Below are 24309 nucleotides of genomic sequence, written 5' to 3'. Positions count from 1 at the left end.
CGTTACCTCTATAACAAGCACTGCCCTAAAAAAACTAAACAGATGACAGCTAAGAGACTGAACAGTCCCTGGCTAACACCCAGCATTCTCAAATCCATAAATACAAAACACCAATATGAAAAACAGTACAGAATGGGTCACATAACCAGAGACCAAACAAAACGTTACTCGTCAATCCTAACCAGCCTGATAAGAAAAGCAAAAAAATTGTATTATGAGAACAGATTATCCAACTTACGAGGTGATATAAAAAAGACCTGGAAAACCCTATCAGAAATTCTGGGAACAAAAAAGATATCACGAAATAGTGCAATAAAATTAGCAAAATCAGATGAACCCCAACTCCCACCAACAGAAACAGCAAACAGACTCAATGATTTCTTCTCCACTATAGGACAAAACCTTGCCAATAAAATCCCAAGCTCAGATACCCCACCAAATGACTACCTCACCGGCAACTACCCGAACACACTGTTCCTAGCTCTGACTAACCCATACGAAGTCTCCCTTATTATCAACGCACTAAAAAACAAGGCAGGAGACTTAAATACCTTACCACCCTTTATATACAAAAAAGTGTCACAAGTGCTATCACCAATCATTGCAACACTCTTTAACAAATCCATTGAATCCTCCACCTTCCCTACAGTACTCAAAATAGCAAGGGTCACCCCGATCCACAAAGGAGGAGACCAAACAGAGTTGAATAACTATAGGCCAATATCCAACTTACACCCTCTCTCAAAAATCTTCGAAAAATTAATTCATAAACGAATCTACTCCTACCTTATCTCCCAAAACATACTCAACCCCTGCCAATTTGGATTCAGGCCAAATAAAAATACTAATGATGCTATTATACACATGCTAGAACATATATACACTGCAATAGAGAAAAAAGAAGTCCCACTGGGGATCTTCATTGACTTACGTAAAGCTTTTGATACAGTTGACCATGACTTGCTCCACGTAAAATTGTCGCACTATGGTATAAGAGGGCACTCCCTCAACTACCTCAAGTCATACCTCAGCAACAGAAGCCAATATGTATACGCAAATGGGGCAAACTCTTCTGCACAACCAATTACAGTTGGTGTCCCACAGAGAAGTGTCCTTGGCCCTCTTCTCTTTCTCCTATACATAAATGACCTACCAAATGCTTTGCAATTGCTCAAACCCACACTATTTGCAGATGACACTACATACGTCTTCTCCCACCCGAGCCCAGTCACGCTAGCCAAGACTGTAAATACCGAATTACAGAAAATATCTACCTGGATGAGGACTAACAAACTTACACTAAACATTGACAAAACCTACTTCATTCAGTTTGGTAACAGAGCTACAGATGTCCCTCTTAACATAATGATAAACGGATCACCTATCACAAAGCTAACAGAGGGAAAATTCTTAGGAATCCACCTTGATAATAGACTCAAATTTCATACACATATACAACAAATTTCTAAGAAAATTTCCAAGACTGTAGGCATACTATCGAAGATACGGTACTATGCTCCACAGTCAGCCCTCCTGGCCCTATATCACTCTCTTATTTACCCCTATCTCACCTATGGAATTTGTGCATGGGGCTCAACAACAATTAACCATCTCAGACCACTAATTACCCAACAAAAGGCTGCAGTTAGAATGATAACAAATTCTCACTACAGGCAGCACACTCCACCAATATTCAATACACTAAACCTACTCACCATACAAAACATCCATACTTATTACTGCACCTATTACATACATAGAACACTTAACTCTGATATTAACCCTCCCCTCAAACATCTCCTTGCCAACCTCAACAGAACACATGACCATCTCACACTATGCAAAAACTCAATGCACATAAAAGGCCCTAAAATCTGGAATTCATTACCTGTAAATATAAAAGAAACACTACCTGTTTATAAATTCAAGTCTCTTCTCAAAGATCACTTACTCACCCAAAACCAAATAAATACTGAATAACTGAACCTTATAAATTGTATATCTTAAATGTTTCTCACAATTATATCATATAAATGTTAAACCTAAAACCCAATCTAACTTTATTATTTTTTAAATACACTACCTAACAGAATACTCCATACAACTGAATGTACAACAATGTAAAACACTTGTGCTTTATAGTAATCTGTTTACATTAATGTTTTATCACTGATTTCATCATTGCTTAGTTAATCTTAAGTTAATTTTAAGCCAGCCCGTAATGCTATGCATAGTATAAGTGGCTTTGGCATGCTGCTCTTATCTGTATTTTTTTGTACCTCTGTATGTGTGCTCAAATTGTAAATAAATAAATAAATAAATAAATAAATAAATAAATGTCTCCCCTAACCCTCCTGTCCTCCAGTATCGTCAACCCGATTTCCCTTAACCTTTCTTCATAGGACATTAAGTGCCTTTAATGCTACCCTATACCACATGAAACTGAATGAAATCCTGCATCTGAAGCTACTAACTGTGAAAGATTATTACAATAAAGTTACATGTTATACCTGTTTGAAATCAGGGAGTGTTTCTGTGGACACCCTGTATAATTTTGTGCTATATAATGTGAATCATATATGGTGAAAAAAAAAAAAAGAGGCTAGGGTCTTGGCACCTCTAAATAAACCAAAAAAAATGTATGTAGTGTTTATTTCACCAGAAATAATAGTTTTTGATACCATGCATTGTAGATGTTGCTTGTTGACATACCACCACCATCTATCACCATCACTCAAGAGAGGCTGTTGTTAATGCAGTTTAGCAGCACTGTAATCTTTCCATTGAAAATGAGCACATCCTTCCAGAGAAAATGGATACAGTTTTCTAAGCTTTAAAGATTATTTGAAGCATCTTCTTTACTACTCTACTTTAAATTTTAGTTTCTGATGCATGCTGACCTGACTGTCAGTGTAGAGGGTTGCTATGGCCATACTGGACCAAGATGGATGGTTGTGGATCATGGGACAAGGTGGATAGATGTAGGCTGTGGAACAAGGTGAATGGCTATGGTATGTGGGCTGAGGGCAACACAAGGATATTACTTTCTGGAGTCTCAAGAATTCTGTCTTGCTTTCCTGTACTTCATACAACTGACAGAGCTTAACTGTCTGCTCTACAGCTCCCTTCACAGCAATGTTTCTCTATGAGTCAAGGTTCTTTTCAGTGAAAGTATCTGCAAGTTCACCAGTACCATACAGTATCTCATGTATGTCTTAGACTGTCAGCCATTTAGGTTTAGGTTGTTTTCTTCATCCTCTTCTGTTCTCTGCCTCCCTTTTATCTGGGAAGTCAGCTCCTCCAACATTTCCTCTGCATTTTGTTCTTTGCACATCATCAAACTGTTCATTTATGTCATCATTTAACAGTTCATTTATGTCATCATTTAACAGTTCATTTATGTCATCATTTAACAGTTCATTTATGTCATCATTTAACAGTTCATTTATGTCATCATTTAACAGTTCATTTATGTCATCATTTAACAGTTCATTTATGTCATCATTTAACAGTTCATTTATGTCTTCTGGCTGTATAGATACTGTATTTGGTAAAAAAAAAAAAAAAAATTAACTTGTGGGTATGGTGACTGCAGCAGAATGTGAGGATGGGTATAGGAATTATCAAAAGTGAGGAGAACTCTGTATGAATGGTTCTTTAGTCTCGGGTACAGCTGGATTTAAGGAACGAAGTAGTTCTTGAACCAGTCGACAAAAAAAGAGCCCTGGGCATTAGGGAGCATTGAAATTTTGGTGAAAGCTGCACTCTTCAGGCAATGTTCCTTATATACATCTTAGATTCACTGCTAAATATGAAGCTGATTGGTTGAGGTCTAGCCTACAGCATTCGCAACTGAAATTTTGGAATATGTCTGTATGACTGAGTAGCATTTTATGTACTGTATCTATGTACTCCCCTAGGTAGTAGGTTGGTAGACAGCAACTGCCCAAGGAGGTACTACCGTCCTGCCAAGTGAGTGTAAAACGAAAGCCTGTAATTGTTTTACATGATGGTAGGATTGCTGGTGTCTTTTGTCTGTCTCATAAATATGCAAGATTACAGGTACGTCTTGCTACTTACACTTAGGTCACACTACACATACATATACAACCATATATATACACACCCCTCTGGGTTTTCTGCTATTTTCTTTCTAGTTCTTGTTCTTGTTTATTTCCTCTTATCTCCATGGGGAAGTGGAACAGAATTCTTCCTCTGTAAGCCATGCGTGTTGTAAGAGGCGACTAAAATGCTGGGAGCAAGGGGTTAGTAACCCCTTCTGTACAAATTACTAAATTTAAAAAGAAAAACTTGCGTTTTTCTTTTTGGGCCACCCTGCCTTGGTGGGATACAGCCGGTTTGTTGAAAAAAAAAATCTATGTACTCTGCAGTATTTATAAACATTAACTAACTTTCTCTCTTTTTAGATACTCTGATTACTTATATACTGTACTACTGAGATGGCTACAATGTCAACAAGGAAAGTCACATAACATGCATTGTTTGGCCTCGCCAGTGTTCTTCCAATGAACAAACTTCCATCCACGTAATATGTTAAGGAAGTGCCTGCGAAATATATGTGATGAAGGAAAGTTTACTGATGTTTCAGTGATTATCAAGATAGCAGCTAAGGATTGTTCTGAACTATGGGAGAAATCAATTGGAGAAAAAAAGACTATTTTTCCTATTCTCAGCCAGAAAACTGTGAAGTAAAAGGACACAAGTGCAACTAATGTGATATTTTTATGGTGGCAACGTTTCGCTCTCCAGGAGCTTTGTCAAGCCATTACGGCTTGACAAAGCCCCTGGAGAGCGAAACGTTGCCACCATAAAAATCTCTCATTAGTTGCACTTATGTCCTTTTACTTTACATATTGTCGGTAATTCTACCAACATTATTACAGCCAGAAAACTATTGAGAAAAGATTGAGAAAATTGTACAGTAGAGGAATAGAGCTTAATAAGAACAAAAATGTCTCCAAAAATGCTACATTTCAGGAAGAAATGAACAAGCTGTTTGATATATATAGTTGTTTCTGGCCTGCTGCCTCCTGCCAAGATGTAGGGTGCAAAATAAAGGAGTGTGACAGATACCACCTGGCCTGTAATTGTGATGCGAAAGTTCCTAAACGTGAGGTACAGTTCCTCCTTGACAAGAGAGGCGATAGGAAGATGAAAAATGACTGTGTTGATATGACAGTAACGAGGAAGTGGGATAGTGTGACAGTAAAAGAGGAGCAGGATGCAGCCAGAGCCAAGAAGCAGCTGGAAGAAAGACAGTGAACCAGCAGCTGGAAAAGTTCCCGATTCTGACGATAATTCAAATGATGCGAGATAGCCCTTCTGTCAATACTGATGCTGTGTCTTGAGTGGTCTGACTGCCAGCAGCTCACAGCAGAACAGAACAAGAATCCCCACACTGGCAGCCACATGTGACTGATACTTGATCAGTAACTATGCTGAAGCTGCCATTGCTTCTGCCACCTTAATGGACTATGGCATTATCACCAAGGACGACAAAAGTCAAGCTACTGGACCACAGAAGTTACAAGATGCAAGACACAAATACCAAATGGAAAGGCAAGAAAATGAGCTAGCAAACTTGGAAAATACCATATCACTATTTTGATGGTAAGAAGACCTCCACTCATGTAATGACAAAGAATGAGAAGGCCAAGAAATGGAGTCCAAAGATAGTGGTGAAAGATCATGGTGGAGCCTGGCACTGAATATCTCACTCATGTGACTCCCAAGTCAGGCCATGGAAAGGATATTCTCAAGACTATTTATACATTTCTGGTGGAACAGAAACTAACTCGGCAGCCTGTTGTATCACACAGCTGTTGGCATGGCCGACGCGGCAGGTTGTGTAGCGGGCTAGCTGCGGGATTTTCAAGGATAGCTCCTGGTCAAAGAGGCTGACCAGGTCCCTACTTAACAGAACTCAGTGTGAATGCTTTGAGAAGATACCAGAGCAGTGAACGGACATCCCAGTGCATCGTTTCAGCGTAAATAGATGAAGTGTTGTGCAGTTTTAGAGGGTTTGGTGTCGTAGAGTCAGCGCCTCCCCCCCTCTCCGCTGGGGGGGGAGGGGGAGGGCGTGTGTAGTAAACAGTGACCCTCTCATAACGCCTCACCCCTGCGCGTCTCCTCCGCCTCACCCACCCAACTCCCAGCGCCACCCCATCTGTAGAGGGTACTTCTCCCCAAACCCGCGATGACACTGCAGGGAGTGCCGGGCTCACAGGAACTTCCACTACAGGGACAGCATCATGGAATTCGACCGCGAGGCAGCTGCCAGGTGTGCCACAGGCAGTGTGTACTCAGTTCCTCAAGCTTCAACATCCGTGCACACGAGGGCCTGGGATCTTCAATCAACTTGGCGTCCACCAGGACGCTGACATGTCCCTAGGACAGCTCTCCATCGGGATGCTAACGGAGTCACTGGCTTCTTGGACCTCTTGGGGAGGGTCAATGGTGCTCGTGCAAGCAGCAGATCCCTGGGCAACTTGCTGTCTACCGAGGAGAGACAGGCACCTAGCAACATCTGTTGTTGGGGCAATGGATGAATTCCCTACTATGTTTGTTAACTGCTCATTACTCTGTAATTTGTCTATGATTGTAATCATGTCATAACGTGTTTATCATTCATTACCTTTGAAACTTGTCATGATTTTGACAAGCTCTACCTGGAGCTCATTACCTTTGTAAATTCTCATGATTAATGTGTTTATGATTCATTACCTTTGCAATTATTCATGAGTGTGACCAGCTCAACCTGGAGCTCATTACCTTTGTAACTTGGTCATGATTATGACCAGATCTAGTTCATTACCTTTGTAACTTGCTCAGCTATTAAAACTTGAGTCCAGTCCCTGGACCAATTATGTACCTCTGTAATCTTTTGACTACCGTCCACAGGATGGGTATGGGGTGCATAATAAACATATTAAACTAAGCCTGTTGTATGTGTTGGTTGTAACGGAACCAATGTAAATGTCAGAGCTGACAATGGAGCCATTCATCATCTTCAAATGTTGCTTGGTCATCCGGTCCATTATTTCATCTGTCAACTTCATGGAAATGAACTGCCATTCTGGGCTGTTTTCTACCAGTATGATGGTAAGCCAAGTGGTCCTGAGCATTGGAGAGTTCCTCTTGGCAAGCAAATCAAGAATCCTCTGTCTGAACTGCCAGTTGCTTTCCAGCCACTTAATTTCACTGATTTCCCTGCTCTGAATGACAAGGTGGCAGAGGATCTGTCCTGGGACCAGAAATACTTGTATAGGATTTGCAAAGGAGTGATCACAGGTGTGGTTGATGATGACTTGGCTTCTCTTGAACCAGGTCCACTGTGTGTGTGTGTCAAAGTGGAATATGTACTTTATGAAGTAGGATCCTTAGGCTGTATGTGGCAACATCAAGAGCCAGTCAGAAGCTGAAAAGAGTCGTCATTATGATTTTAAAGTTCAGTGCTTCAATGTGGTTCCACATAAAGCTGCACCCTTATGCCACACACGATCCAAAGAACGTCTTCCAGTCACTGCAATTTATGAGACATCTGAACAGTGAAGAAATGAAGACAGTAAAGAAGACTATCCAAAGAAATTCCTACTTTGTTCACACAGATCAGCTGCTTCTTGGTATGTGCACTGATGACGACATGACAGTCAAAACTGTCTCAATGATAAGAAAAATTAAAGAATCAGCAGAGAGAAGAAAGTACTGAGAGCTCTGATGAGGTTGGAGAAGATTCTGCTGATGCTGTTGATGAGGACTTGTTAATATACACTGATGATGAGGATGACAGAAGATGAAGAGAATGACAATGTGGCTCCTATTGTCAACTCAAGAAAAGCAGTGATTCCCAGACTAAAGTGGCAGGCAAAGAACTATCATTCCATGATTGACTGGAAGACTGAACTCAAAATTGAGCCTCCTTTCATTGCTTTTCTATCATATCAACAGGTTCTGAAAATTACTGAGACTCCACTGGAGATGCCCAAGTGGCCAAACAACACTCAAGCTGTTGAGAGAGGAATAAAATTGATGAGTGAAGCTGCACTGAAGTGACTGGACAGAAGGCAAAAGATGGATATATCAGGCAAAGAACATTTTCCAGGAAAGTGATGCCCAAGTTCCACACCAAGAAAGACTTCACTTATAATTTGTAATAGTTTAAAATTAAATAGTTGATGACTGATATAACCCATGTATATTTGATTATACAATCTTCACAACCAAAAATTATATAAACCATGTACACTTGATTATTATCCTGACAACCAATAAATTATAACTAATTGCTTTCAATGTTGTATAATTTGACAAAAAGTCAATCGCGATGCTGCAGGGTAAATGGGCATGAAATAGTCTGAAATTTTGCACAGAAGTCTGTTGTGACCATACAAATAATGTTTGAAAAGTGCAGCTTGCATCTCCAAAATTTGTATTTTTTCAATGCTCCCTACTGGACATTTATGCTGACTGGTTTGACTGCCAAATAACAGGCAAAAGTTTGAAGAAATAAGTTCTTCAAACTGTTGCAGCAGCATGTCAGCAAATACACTTTCTATACTAAATTTTGTGTTATGGAGTAAGTGAAATATTTTAAAACTATGAAGACATTCTATACTAAGCTAACACTTTCAGGCTTTCCTTCCTGCTCAGATTCAGATTATTAAGTTTCTCTCCCTAACCTCCAATTTTTCACTTCTTTTATAACCCTATCTATAAATATGCAACCAATCTAACCCAAAACCCACACACTGTACCCACTGCCCCCCCCCCCATCACAAACTCCACCTTCACAGCACCCCCCCCCCACAGTTCCTCGTCAGGTTTCCCACTTCCCCATCCTCAACATACCCCCCCCCCAGACCACAGTTTTATAAAAGAAACTGAGGGTTTGACAGATACAGACGGAATAACAAATAAATGTGAGGAGTGGCATGAAAGAATCAAGGACATCATAGCACTCACAGAAATGAAACTCACCAGGATGAAAAACTCAATCTTTCCACCTGGATACCAGATCCAGAGGAAAGATACAGGGAGCAGAGGGGAAGAAGGAGTTGCACTGCTCATTATAAACTGGTGGGGATTTGAGAGAATGGATGGAATAGGCAAAAGGGACTACATAGTAGTAACAATTCAGTCTGAGGGCCCTAATGGGGTAAAATTGCAGTGATGTACAACCCGCCATAGAACTGCAGGAGGCCAAGAGAAGAATATGAGCAGAGCAACAGAGCAATGGTGGACACACTAGCTGAGGTGGCCAGAACAACTCACACGGTTAGAGCAAAGTTACTAGTTATAGGTGATTTCAATCACAAGGAGATTGACTGGGAAAACCTGGAGACACATGGGGATCCCGAAACATGGAGAGCCAAGATGATGGATGTGGTACTGGAAAAAACCTCATGCGTCTTCTTTCTTTCAACACACCGGCCGTACCCCACCGAGGCGGGGTGGCCCAAAAGGAAAAACTTGAGTTTCTCCTTTTACATTTAGTAATATATACAGGAGAAAGGGTTACTACCCCCTTGCTCCTGGCATTTTAGTCGCCTCTTACAACATGCATGGCTTACGGAGGAAGAATTCTGTTCCACTTCCCCATGGAGGTAAGAGGAACTAAACAAGAACAAGAACTAGTAAGAAAATAGAAGAAAACCCAGAAGGGTGTGTGTATATATATGCTTGTACATGAATGTGTAGTGTGACCTAAGTGTAAGCAGAAGTAGCAAGACGTACCTGAAACCTTGCATGTTTATGAGACAGAAAAATGGACACCAGCAATCCTACCATCATGTAAAACAATTACAAGCTTTCGTTTTACACTCATTTGGCAGGACGGTAGTACCTCCCTGGGCGGTTGCTGTCTACCAACCTACTACCTAGTAAAACCTCATGCATCAACATGTTAAGGACACTGCCAGAGAGAGAGGGGAGGATGAACCAGCAAAACTGAACCTAGTATTCGCCTTGAGTAGTTCAGACATCAAGGACATCACATTCGAAAGGCCCCTTGGAGCTAGTGATCACGTGGTTCTAAGCCTTGAATATATATAGTAGAGTTACAAGTGGAAAGGGTAGCAGGAGTAGGATGGGAAAAGCGAAACTACAAAAGGGGTGAGAACACAGGCATGAGGAACTTCCTGCAAGAGATTCAGTGGGAAAGAGAATTTGTAGGAAAATCAGTAAACAAAATTATTGACTATGTAACAACAAAATGCAAGGAGGTAGAGCAGAGGTTTGTTCCCAAGGGCAAGGGAAGACCAGAACGAGCCTTTAGTTCACCCAAAAGTGTAGGGAGGCAAAAACTAAGTGTGCTAGAGAATGGAAAAAGTACAGAAGACAAAGCACCCAGGAAAATAAAGAGACGAGTCAAAAAGCCAGAAATGAGTATGTACAGATAAGGAGGGAGGCCCAGCGATGGTACGAAAATTACATAGCAATGAAAGTCAAGTCTGACCAGAAGCTGTTGTATAGCCACATCAAGAGGAAAACAACAGTCAAGGACCAGGTAATCATGCTGAGTAAGGAAGGTGGGGAGTTCACAAGTAACAACCAAGAAGTATGTGAGGAGCTCAACATGAGATTTAAAAAAGTATTTACAGTGGAGACAGAAAGGACTCCGGGAACTCAGAATAGGGGGGTACACCAACAAGTGCTGGATGAAATACACACAACCAACGAGGAGGCAAAGAAGCTGCTATGTGAACTTGATGCCTCAAAGGTGGTGAGAAAACACATCTCACCATGGCTGTGTGTGCCATTAACCCTTTCAGGGTTTCGGCCATACTAGTACGGCTTACGTGCCAGGGTCCTTTATGTACTAGTACGTAGTCAAATTCTAGCACCTTCAAATCTAGTGAGAGAAAGCTGGTAGGCCTACTTATGAAAGAATGGGTCTATGTGGTCAGTGTGTGCAGTATAAAAAAAATCCTGCAGCACACAGTGCGTAATGAGAAAAAGAAAAAACTTTGACCGTGTTTTTGGATTAAAACAGCGACTTTGCACTGGATTTTCGTGTGGCATTTATTGTTGTATTCTAGTTTTCCCAGTCTCATTTGATGAAATGTTCGATTTTTACCAAAGTTCAAAAGTAAACAAATCATGCTAAGCGTCCAATACACGTCAACTGGCGAGTCTAATATTCTTTCACAAATGCGCCAATATTATTTATACCATTTCTACACTAATGCAATAGTCTGCATAACAGTAAATCCTCTATTTTTTTGTGAGAATAAAAATTCAAAGCGGTAAGCAAAAGAATGTAAGAGGGGCATGGGGACGTGACTAATGAACAGAGGAATGTTATTTTGGTGCCAGGAATGTCTTTCTTGTTTATTCTGGACCCTATTTGGAAATTGGCATCTTTTGAAATTTGTGTGAAATTGGCAAAATTGCTAAATTCTGACCACTGTATTGGATAGTTGAAATCGGTAAATGGGTGGTTTCTTGTACTCATTCTATAGAAAAAATGGAGTTCTAGCGAAATAGTTATGATTTTTGTCGACTAGTCCAGTGGAATTGGCCGAAAATAGGGCTCAAAGTGGGCAAAATCGCCGATGGGTAAACATCGTCAAGACCACTAACTTCACAAGAGCATAATTCCGTAATTTTTCCATCAAATTTCATACTTTTGGTGTTATTATGATCGGGAAAAGATTCTCTATCTTTTCATAAGAAAAAAAATTTTTTTTTTTTTTTTTGAAATTTGGGCGACCCTGAGAACAAGTCTGGGGACCCTGAAAGGGTTAAAAGCAGTAAAGAGTTTTTGTGGATAGTAAGTTGCAGATTAGGGTATGTTAGAGAGTGGATAATTATTTTCCATTAAAAGTAGGCTTTGGACAGGGATGTACTCTCCTAATTGTGGTTGCAGGGGATCAGGTCATAGCTCCTGGCCCTGCCTCTTCACTGGTTGCTACTAGGTTCTCTCCCTGCTCCATGAGCTTTATCAAACCTCATCTTAAAACTATGTATGGTTCCTGCCTCCACTACATCACCTTCCAGACTATTCCACTTCCTGACAACTCTGAAGAAATACTTCCTAACATCCCTTTGATTCAGACGAGTCTTCAACTTCAAATTTTGACCCCTTATTGGTGTGTCCCATCCTTGGAACATCCTGTCTTTGTCCACCTCATCAATTCCTCACAGCATTTTATACGTCGTTATTATGTCTCTTCAACCCTCCTGTCTTCCAGTGTCGTCAGGCCGGTTTCCCTTACCCTTTCTTCGTGGGACATTTCCCTTAGCTCCAGTACTAGTCTTGTTGCAAACCTTTGCACTTTTTCTAATTTCTTGACATGTTTGACTAGGTGTGGGTTCCAAACTGGTGCTGCATACTGCAGTATGGGCCTGACGTATGCAGTGTAGAGAGTCTTGGACGATTCCTTACTAAGGTGTCAGAACTCTATTCTTAGGTTTGCTGGGTGCCCATATGCTACAGCAGTTATCTGGTTGATGTGCGCCTCAGATGTGCTTGGTATTATACTCGCCCCATAATCCTTTTCCTTGAGTGAGGTTTTCAGTCTTTTGCCACCTAGCCTATACTCTGTCTGCAGTCTACTTTGCACTTCCTCGTTCTTCATGACTTTGCATTTGGTGGGGTTAAATTCGAGGAGCCAGTTGCTGGACCAGGCTTGCAGCCTGTCCAGATCCCTTTGTAGTTCTGCCTGATCCTCATCCAATTTAATTCTCCTCATTAACTTCACATCATCTGCAAACAGGGATACTTTTGAGTCTATCCTTCCATCATGTCATTCACATATACCGAGAACAGAACTGGTCCTAGGACTGACCCCTGTGGAAACCCGCTTGTCACAGGCACCCACTCTGACACCTTGTCATGTACCATGACTCACTGCCTCCCTTTCAGGTACTCTCTGATCTATTGCAGTGCCTTTCCTGTCATGGGTGCCTGATCCTCTAACTTTCACACTAATCTCTTGTGAGGAACTTTGTCGAAGGCCTTCTTGCAGTCCAAGAAAAGGAAATCTATCCACCCCTCTCTCTTTTGTCTTCTGTTTCCTTGTCATAAAATACAAGGAGGTTTGTGACACAGGATTTCCCTTCCCTGAAACCGTGCTGGTTGTCATTTATAAGCTTGTTCCTTTCTAGGTGCTCCACCACTCTTCTCCTGATAATCTTCTCTTTGACTCTGCATACTATACACGCCAGTGATACTGGTCTGTAGTTTAAACATCTGATAAGAGCTGACTTTGATGAGGGTAAAGGAGGGTAATATTACATGACCATTGCCCTCCCTTTGTTTGCTGGTACACAAACATTTCTGTCTGTCTATTTGTCTGTCTGTCAAGCTCCCTGTCTGTCCATCAGCTCTCTGTCTCAGAGAGCCACAAGACTGTGTCATCACGTTTACTCACATCTTCAAGCAGAGTATAGCACTTTGTCTGGATTTCTTGAGGGTTATCCTAGGTAATTTACACTATGTATACTTGTATTTATGTGTACCTGTGAGACAGAGATAGGCAGACAGATAGAAAGAGAGACAGATTGAAAGATATAAAATGAGGAGAAAGATAATTAGATAGAATGGAGGAAGGGGCAAGCAGCATCCACCCCATTGTTTGACAGGCGGTAGGTAGTGACTAATGACACAATATGTCACTTTGACAGCTGCCGACTCCTGACTCAAAACAATTATAAGCCACACCTGGCACACAAGGAGGAGGAGGAGGAGGAAGAAGAAGAAGAGGAAGGAAGAAGAAGAAGAAGGAAGGAGGAAGAAGAGGAGGAGGAAGAAGAAGAAGGAAGAGGAGGAGGAGGGGAGGAGGAGGAGGAGGAAGGAGGAGGAGGAGGAAGAGGAGGAGGAGGGAGGAGGAGGAGGAGGAGGAGGAGGAGGAGGAAGAGGAGGAGGAAGAGGAGGAGGAAGAGGAGGAAGAGGAGGAGGAAGAGGAGGAGGAGGAGGAGGAGGAAGGAGGAGGAGAGGAGGAGGAGGAAGAGGAAGAGGAGGAGGGAGGAAGGAAGAGGAAGAGGAAGAAGAAGAAGAATTGTTTGTTTGTTTTTGTAAAACAAGTTTTGTAAACAATATATTGATAATTATGTTTGTGTGCTTGTTGTATTTGTATACAACAGTGTATATATATACTTGCACCTTACTTTGGTCTCATAGGCCACATAAGTTATGTGAAAAAATAAAATAGTGAAAAAAACAAAAAACCTTCAATTACAAGTAAACTAAAGTTTACCGGGTGAGCAACAGTCGCCGCTGTTTGCCATACTGTGGCTCATTTTCTGCAAACTTCATGGCTCTATATCTCGGTAAAGTACCGATGGCAAAAATTTTTTTGGACTAAAACACTCAGAAAAATAATATTAACATTTTCATAAGAAAAAATAATTTTTTTTTTTTTTGAATATTTGGCGACATAGAATGACAGTTTCAGAGAGGGACCTGAAACAGTCAAAGGGTTAATGCCTCATGTCTGTCGCCTTTCTTGAAAATTGAGACTACATTTGATGTTTCCCATACCTCATAGTTGCCCAGTTTCAGTGGATCTGTTAAAGATTGTTGTTAACCCTTTCAGGGTCCACAGGCCCTCTCAGAGACTTGTTCTCAGGGTCCCCCAAATTTAAAAAAAAAAAAAAAAAATCTCATGAAAAGGTAGAGAATTTTTTCCCGATCATAATGACACCAAAAGTATGAAATTTGATGGAAAACTTACACACTGTGTGCTGCAGGATTTTTTTTATACTGCGCACACTGACCACAGACCCATTCTTTCATATGTAGGCCTACCACCTTTTTCACTAGATTTGAGGGTGCTAGAATTTAGGCATACTAATAAGTCAAAAACCCTGGTGCGTAAGCCGTACTAGTACGTTCGAAACCCTGAAAGGGTTAACCCCTAAACGGTCCAAACATATATATATATGTTCTCTTGCCCAGTACCCCGAATATTTTGAAAAAAAAAAAAAAATTATATACAAATAAAGACTACACTTTTCGAAGTGTCATAGGATAAAAAAAAAAATTAGAGTCAGTACTTGACAAGATATGAGGCCGCGAAGTTGGCACTTGGCGATCACCTGACGGCAACATGAAGCGCTGCCGCTTGCAGAAATTCTACATATTTACCGTTTTTTTCCATTTTTTTTTATTTTTCTTGGTTTTCATGATATGATAATTATGTTTTATAGTAAATCCTTTGATTTCAATGCCAATTGTTTGGTAGACAGCAACCACCCAGGGAAGTACTACCGTCCTGCCAGATGACTGTGAAACAAAAACCTGTAACTGTTTTGCATGATGGTAGGATTGCTGGTTTCTTTTTCTGTCTCATAAACACGCTAAGATAACAGGGATATCTTGCTACTCCTACTTACACTTTGGTCACACTTCACAGACACGCACATGCATATATATATATACATACATCTAGGTTTTTCTCCTTTTTCTAAATAGCTCTTGTTCTTTTTTATTTCTTCTATTGTCCATGGGGAAGTGGAAAAGAATCTTTCCTCCGTAAGCCATGCGTGTCGTATGAGGCGACTAAAATGCCGGGAGCAATGGGCTAGTAACCCCTTCTCCTGTATACAATTACTAAAAAAGAGAAGAAGAAAAACTTTATAAAACTGGGTTGCTTAAACGTGCGTGGATGTAGTGCGGATGACAAGAAACAGATGATTGCTGATGTTATGAATGAAAAGAAGTTGGATGTCCTGGCCCTAAGCGAAACAAAGCTGAAGGGGGTAGGAGAGTTTCAGTGGGGGGAAATAAATGGGATTAAATCTGGAGTATCTGAGAGAGTTAGAGCAAAGGAAGGGGTAGCAGTAATGTTAAATGATCAGTTATGGAAGGAGAAAAGAGAATATGAATGTGTAAATTCAAGAATTATGTGGATTAAAGTAAAGGTTGGATGCGAGAAGTGGGTCATAATAAGCGTGTATGCACCTGGAGAAGAGAGGAATGCAGAGGAGAGAGAGAGATTTTGGGAGATGTTAAGTGAATGTATAGGAGCCTTTGAACCAAGTGAGAGAGTAATTGTGGTAGGGGACTTGAATGCTAAAGTAGGAGAAACTTTTAGAGAGGGTGTGGTAGGTAAGTTTGGGGTGCCAGGTGTAAATGATAATGGGAGCCCTTTGATTGAACTTTGTATAGAAAGGGGTTTAGTTATAGGTAATACATATTTTAAGAAAAAGAGGATAAATAAGTATACACGATATGATGTAGGGCGAAATGACAGTAGTTTGTTGGATTATGTATTGGTAGATAAAAGACTGTTGAGTAGACTTCAGGATGTACATGTTTATAGAGGGGCCACAGATATATCAGATCACTTTCTAGTTGTAGCTACACTGAGAGTAAAAGGTAGATGGGATACAAGGAGAATAGAAGCATCAGGGAAGAGAGAGGTGAAGGTTTATAAACTAAAAGAGGAGGCAGTTAGGGTAAGATATAAACAGCTATTGGAGGATAGATGGGCTAATGAGAGCATAGGCAATGGGGTCGAAGAGGTATGGGGTAGGTTTAAAAATGTAGTGTTAGAGTGTTCAGCAGAAGTTTGTGGTTACAGGAAAGTGGGTGCAGGAGGGAAGAGGAGCGATTGGTGGAATGATGATGTAAAGAGAGTAGTAAGGGAGAAAAAGTTAGCATATGAGAAGTTTTTACAAAGTAGAAGTGATGCAAGGAGGGAAGAGTATATGGAGAAAAAGAGAGAAGTTAAGAGAGTGGTGAAGCAATGTAAAAAGAGAGCAAATGAGAGAGTGGGTGAGATGTTATCAACAAATTTTGTTGAAAATAAGAAAAAGTTTTGGAGTGAGATTAACAAGTTAAGAAAGCCTAGAGAACAAATGGATTTGTCAGTTAAAAATAGGAGAGGAGAGTTATTAAATGGAGAGTTAGAGGTATTGGGAAGATGGAAGGAATATTTTGAGGAATTGTTAAATGTTGATGAAGATAGGGAAGCTGTGATTTCGTGTATAGGGCAAGGAGGAATAACATCTTGTAGGAGTGAGGAAGAGCCAGTTGTGAGTGTGGGGGAAGTTCGTGAGGCAGTAGGTAAAATGAAAGGGGGTAAGGCAGCCGGGATTGATGGGATAAAGATAGAAATGTTAAAAGCAGGTGGGGATATAGTTTTGGAGTGGTTGGTGCAATTATTTAATAAATGTATGGAAGAGGGTAAGGTACCTAGGGATTGGCAGAGAGCATGCATAGTTCCTTTGTATAAAGGCAAAGGGGATAAAAGAGAGTGCAAAAATTATAGGGGGATAAGTCTGTTGAGTGTACCTGGTAAAGTGTATGGTAGAGTTATAATTGAAAGAATTAAGAGTAAGACGGAGAATAGGATAGCAGATGAACAAGGAGGCTTTAGGAAAGGTAGGGGGTGTGTGGACCAGGTGTTTACAGTGAAACATATAAGTGAACAGTATTTAGATAAGGCTAAAGAGGTCTTTGTGGCATTTATGGATTTGGAAAAGGCGTATGACAGGGTGGATAGGGGGGCAATGTGGCAGATGTTGCAAGTGTATGGTGTAGGAGGTAGGTTACTGAAAGCAGTGAAGAGTTTTTACGAGGATAGTGAGGCTCAAGTTAGAGTATGTAGGAAAGAGGGAAATTTTTTCCCAGTAAAAGTAGGCCTTAGACAAGGATGTGTGATGTCACCGTGGTTGTTTAATATATTTATAGATGGGGTTGTAAGAGAAGTAAATGCGAGGGTCTTGGCAAGAGGCGTGGAGTTAAAAGATAAAGAATCACACACAAAGTGGGAGTTGTCACAGCTGCTCTTTGCTGATGACACTGTGCTCTTGGGAGATTCTGAAGAGAAGTTGCAGAGATTGGTGGATGAATTTGGTAGGGTGTGCAAAAGAAGAAAATTAAAGGTGAATACAGGAAAGAGTAAGGTTATGAGGATAACAAAAAGATTAGGTGATGAAAGATTGAATATCAGATTGGAGGGAGAGAGTATGGAGGAGGTGAACGTATTCAGATATTTGGGAGTGGACGTGTCAGCGGATGGGTCTATGAAAGATGAGGTGAATCATAGAATTGATGAGGGAAAAAGAGTGAGTGGTGCACTTAGGAGTCTGTGGAGACAAAGAACTTTGTCCTTGGAGGCAAAGAGGGGAATGTATGAGAGTATAGTTTTACCAACGCTCTTATATGGGTGTGAAGCGTGGGTGATGAATGTTGCAGCGAGGAGAAGGCTGGAGGCAGTGGAGATGTCATGTCTGAGGGCAATGTGTGGTGTGAATATAATGCAGAGAATTCGTAGTTTGGAAGTTAGGAGGAGGTGCGGGATTACCAAAACTGTTGTCCAGAGGGCTGAGGAAGGGTTGTTGAGGTGGTTCGGACATGTAGAGAGAATGGAGCGAAACAGAATGACTTCAAGAGTGTATCAGTCTGTAGTGGAAGGAAGGCGGGGTAGGGGTCGGCCTAGGAAGGGTTGGAGGGAGGGGGTAAAGGAGGTTTTGTGTGCGAGGGGCTTGGACTTCCAGCAGGCATGCGTGAGCGTGTTTGATAGGAGTGAATGGAGACAAATGGTTTTTAATACTTGACGTGCTGTTGGAGTGTGAGCAAAGTAACATTTATGAAGGGATTCAGGGAAACCGGCAGGCCGGACTTGAGTCCTGGAGATGGGAAGTACAGTGCCTGCACTCTGAAGGAGGGGTGTTAATGTTGCAGTTTAAAAACTGTAGTGTAAAGCACCCTTCTGGCAAGACAGTGATGGAGTGAATGATGGTGAAAGTTTTTCTTTTTCGGGCCACCCTGCCTTGGTGGGAATCGGCCGGTGTGATAATAATAAAAAAAAAAAAATTAATCCGTGCAAGACACCCAAAAGTATGAAAAAAAATTTTTTTTACCACAAAAAAATGTTAATTTTAGTACACACAAACTGAAAAAGGCATGCACAATTACATGACACTTACTTTTATTGAAGATCTGGTGATGATTGATGGGATGGGAGGAGGGGAGAGAGAGTGTTAGTGTTTAGAAGGGGAATCCCCTTCCATTAAGACTTGAGGTGGCAAGTCCTTTTCTGGGGTTACTTCCCTTCTTCTTTTAATGCCACTAGGACCAGCTTCAGAGTCACTGGACTTCTTTCGCACAAGATATCTGTCCATAGTGGCCTGTACCTCTCGTTCCTTTATGATTTGTCTAAAGTGGTTCACAACATTGTCATTGTAACAGTCACCAGCACGGCTTGCAATAGCTGTGTGAGGGTGATTTTCATCAAAAAAGGTTTGCACTTCAAGCCATTTTGCACACATTTCCTTAATCTTTGAAGTAGGCAATTCCTTCAATTTCTCTCTCCCCTCCTTTGAACCAGTTTCCCCAGGTCTGGCCTCTTGCTCTTGAAGTTGATCTATCAGCTCATCAGTGGTTAGTTCTTCATTGTCCTCCTCCACCAACTCTTCCACATCATCCCCACTAACCTCCAACCCCAAGGACTTCCCCAATGCCACAATTGATTCCTCAACTGGTATACTCCTCTCAGGGTTAGCCTCAAACCCTTCAAAATCCCTTTTGTCTACACATTCTGGCCACAGTTTCTTCCAAGCAGAGTTCAAGGTTCTCTTAGTCACTCCCTCCCAAGCCTTACCTATAAGGTTTACACAATTGAGGATATTAAAGTGATCCTTCCAAAACTCTTTTAGAGTCAATCGAGTGTCTGTGGTCACTTCAAAGCACTTTTGAAACATAGCTTTTGTGTACAGTTTCTTGAAGTTGGAAATGACCTGCTGGTCCATGGGCTGCAGGAGAGGAGTGGTATTAGGAGGCAAAAACTTCACCTTAATGAAGCTCATGTCCCCATAAAGTCGCTCTGCCACGTCTGTAGGATGACCAGGGGCATTGTCTAACACCAGGAGGCACTTAAGTTCTAATTTCTTTTCAGTTAGGTAATCTTTGACATTGGGGGCAAATGCATGGTGTAACCAGTTATAGAAAAAGTCCCTAGTGACCCATGCCTTACTGTTTGATCTCCACAGCACACACAAATTATCCTTGAGGACATTCTTTTGCCTGAACGCTCTGGGAGTTTCAGAGTGATACACTAATAAAGGCTTAACTTTGCAATCACCAGTAGCATTGGCACACATCAACAAAGTAAGCCTGTCTTTCATAGGCTTATGTCCTGGGAGTGCCTTTTCCTCCTGAGTAATGTAGGTCCTGCTTGGCATTTTCTTCCAGAACAGGCCTGTTTCATCACAATTAAACACTTGTTCAGGTTTCAGTCCTTCAGTTTCTATGTACTCCTTGAATTCCTGCACATATTTTTCAGCCGCTTTGTGGTCCGAACTGGCAGCCTCACCATGCCGTATCACACTATGTATGCCACTACGCTTCTTAAATCTCTCAAACCAACCTTTGCTGGCCTTAAATTCACTCACATCATCACTAGTTGCAGGCCTTTTTTTAATTAAATCCTCATGCAACTTCCTAGCCTTTTCACATATGATCGCTTGAGAGACGCTATCTCCTGCTAGCTGTTTTTCATTTATCCACACCAATAAGAGTCTCTCAACATCTTCCATCACTTGCGATCTTTGTTTCGAAAACACAGTTAAACCTTTGGCAAGAACAGCTTCCTTGATTGCCTTTCTGTTGCCCACAATAGTAGAGATGGTTGATTTGGGTTTCTTGTACAACCTGACCAGGTCGGTGATACGCACTCCACTTTCATACTTATCAATGATCTCTTTCTTCATTTCTATAGGAATTCTAACCCTTATTGCTGTAGGGTTGGAACTAGAAGCTTTCTTGGGGCCCATGGTCACTTATTTTCCAGAAACAGCACCGAAAACACTGTAATAATACGAAATATTCCGATTGTATGCTTGAATGTTACCGCGGAGGCTGGCTGGTAAACAATGCCACCGGCGGAACATATGAGGCTGGCTCAGGCCGCACATTGGACGCGTCTCGGACGAAGGGCGCTGAGCTGGTTTTTGGGCGGTATGCGGGGCAAAATTTTAGCGATCAAAGCGTCCGGTATGCGGATTGTCCGTTATGCAAGGCGTCCGTTATGCGGGGGTCCACTGTACTTTGCCAAGGTATGGTTCCATCATCCTGAGAGCAACATGACTGGAAATGCCCAACATCCGTCTGTCATAATCAAGTGTGTTTCTCCCGGTGTATACAATGATATCCAAAACAAGACCACTCTCATAGTCAAACACAACAAAAAGTTTTATACCAAAGCGAATATGTTTGCTTGGTATGTATTGCTTGAATGACAGGCATCCCTTGAACAGAATCAAGGACTCGTCAACAACAATGTTCTTGAAGGGATAAAAGTATGCACTGAATTTCTGCTTCAAATACATACACACTTCCCGGATTTTGTACAGAAGGTCATTTCTGTTTGGCATATTCCTGTCTGAGAAGTGCAACATTCATAGCAACAGAGTTTATCTGTTGGAGGGAAGGAGGTCACAGAAGACTGGAGTAGTGATGAAGTGATCTGTGAACCAGTAGTTATGTATATTGTTCTTATAGGTATGTGGCATAAGCATGACAATGGCAAGGAATAAATACATTTCAGCTACTGTTCTGCCTTTCCACCTGCGCAGCCGTGACGATTCTCCAACCTCTGCTGTGTTGTTCATGACATATCGGTAACAATTATTTGTCTGGGTGACTATCAAGTTCATTATAGGCTCGTTAAAGTATAGCTGGAAAAAGTCTAACTCTGTAGACTCTTTGGTTACAGGACATTCTGGCTGGATGCCACTTCCACTTGCATCAAAATTACAAGGGCTGTGGCACAAATACATGTATACTTTGTGTCCAGTTCCACTCAAGATCACATGGTGCAGGGTGGATCTGTGGCATGGGTCGAGAGGGCGCAGGAGGAGGGACAGGAGTGGAGGCAGCATATGGTTGAGGGGGTGCCGGGCAGTCCTGTGTCTGTCTACCCACCACGTCATGTGGTCCAGGCACTGTGCCACCCACCACTACTTCTTCCATCCCTGCATTCACCTTCATGATCACCATCACTGTCAGTGGCCAGAGTTTTGGATCATGACCTGCCACGACCCTTGGGGACTGCATATGGCACACTGCCTGAACATAGACGACGACGCCTAAATGTACGCTTCACCAGTGAATAATGAACTTCACTATCGATAGATGAATCCTTGAATGGCATAAAATCTATCTCGTCGCTTACATCACTATCACTGTCACTAAAACACCGGGAAAATGATAGTGTCCTCTAGCGAAGTTGCCTATGGGTAACACTCACCACTCCAAAGGTGCTTGGCCCAGGGTCTTGTGTGGCTACACTGGCCACCCCAGATGTGCTTGGCCTAGGATCTGCTGTGGCCACACTGGCTACCCCAGAGGTGCTTGGCCCAGGGTCTGGTGTGGCCACCCCAGAGGTGATGGGATAAAAGTCATCTGGGTTATCGTTGGCATTTTCACTAATTCCTTGAATATTAGTGGCCCCATTGGTGTCAAATCCACTACTCTCTCGCTCTAAATCACTTTCCTCGAATAGTAGTGTGTTAATACAATGAGGCATGAGTGACTCACGAGGATGTGCCATGATGTTGACCCAAGATGGAGCTGAATGTAACTGGTCCTACCATGCGGTACCCAGGTGTACCTGATTTTTTTCACATGGCGCACACTGAGTGCGCAGACCCGTTTTCTCATGTCTAGGCGACTGAGGCCTATCGTGCCAATTTTGAAGGAATGAAAAATGAAAAGTATATATACATTCAGGGTGCTAGCGGTAAGAATATATATATACTTTTGGACCGTTTAGGGGTTAATAGTAGCCTGCCAACTATTCCATACATCTACAGCTTCTGCCACATTGCCACCCTGTCACAGTCCCCTCTAATTCTTTTATGATCTTTTTCCTTATACACAGGAACTAAGCATGCTTTCTGCAAATCCCTAAGTACCTTCCTCCTCACTTTTAAAAGGTGTTGTGCCTCCCTGCCCAGTGCAAGAAATCACTGCCTTCCTCTCCATCAGCATTCAGTAACTCGAACTATTCCTCCAATTTCCCAATACATCCACCTTCCCATTTACTGGCTCCCATCTTCTGTTTTTAGCTGTTAAATCCATTTACTGAAAACATGCTAATATTGTTGTACATAAATGTGAAGAAATTTCTATTTAAAATGCACTATATAGATACCCATTATCAGAGATCCTACTGAACATCACTTTTCAATATTGCACTATTTCTACTGAGCAGAAAAATTACTGCATAAACAAGGACTTGTACCTAGTCATAGCTGCTGCCTCCTCTTGATATCTAACAACAGTGTCCTTAGCCATGACACCTCCATGCTTCTGCAGTCTCTTGCCTTGTTCTATTCTCTCTGCAGCTTCCCTCACACGAGTCTCCAGCATATTTTCGCACTGATCAAGGGGTCCACGAGCCTCTTCTTCAACCTGCAGAAAAAATATAGTAGCCTTCTTCTAAAAATCTGTGCCCAATGCTAGTACTACTGGAATCTAATTTTTTACCAAAGCTCTACTCCCTCCTTATTACAGTGGTGCTATGTCTGCACTTTTTAAAAGACACTGGTACTTCACTCAGATATAAGCTTTTTCTCCAAACAGTACAGCTTGCATATACTAGTGATATTTTACACTTCTTTATAATTAACAAGAAATCAGTTTTAGTAACCATTTTTTTTTTTTATTCAATAGAGATCATATTATAGGTAGTAGACTGGACAGCAACTGCCCAGGGAGGTCCTACCATTCTGCCAAGCGAGTGTAAAACGGAAGCCTGTAATTGTGTTACATGATGGTAAGATTGATTTTTTCTTTTTTTTTGTCTCAAACATGCAAGATTTCAGACACATCTTGCTACTTCTACTTACACTTAGATCACACTACACATGCATGTACAAGCATATACAGTAGACCATCATTTAACATGGTGGTTACGTTCCTGAAAACGCCGTGCTAGTCAAAACCGTGTTAGACAAACTGAAGAGCTTATGGGGAAAATAGGGTTACATTCCTGGGAGCCCCCAAAAAGCCTTACAAAATATAAGTGAATATGTAATTGTAGTGCATTGTCGTGACATATTACTGCTTAAGACTACAAATGCAATAGAAATAATGGTATTTCTTATTATAAATTTTGGGTAATGGTGTGTGTGTGTGGATGACTGTGGAGAGAGTGGATATGGATGGTGTGGCCCTATTGGGCTGAGGTGGATGGTTGTTGGTTGTCAGCAGAAGTGAATGGTAGAGGTTCTGGTACTAAAGTGGATGATTGTATTGGAGTGTGCATAAATTCTGTAATGGATCTCTGGGCTCTTTTACCCTACAGTACATTATACAGCTGACGATAAGGCATC

General features: G+C 41.5%; 1 protein-coding gene across 2 annotated transcripts in view; it reads right to left on the bottom strand.

Annotated features, from left to right (window-relative positions):
- Positions 1 to 24309, bottom strand: part of LOC128698271 (cytokine receptor-like factor 3) — a 335991-nt gene that overhangs the window by 154616 nt on the left and 157066 nt on the right. For both annotated transcript variants that reach the window (XM_070098681.1, XM_070098680.1), the window contains exon 4: positions 23217 to 23386. In XM_070098681.1, coding sequence (XP_069954782.1) covers positions 23217 to 23386 — 170 coding nt within the window. The remainder of the gene's footprint in view (positions 1 to 23216; positions 23387 to 24309) is intronic.

Source organism: Cherax quadricarinatus, chromosome 63, assembly GCF_038502225.1.
Source record: "Cherax quadricarinatus isolate ZL_2023a chromosome 63, ASM3850222v1, whole genome shotgun sequence".
Lineage (NCBI taxonomy): Eukaryota > Metazoa > Arthropoda > Malacostraca > Decapoda > Parastacidae > Cherax > Cherax quadricarinatus.
The sequence above is the reverse complement of the archived record's forward strand: the minus strand, read 5'-3'. Positions and strand labels throughout refer to the sequence as shown.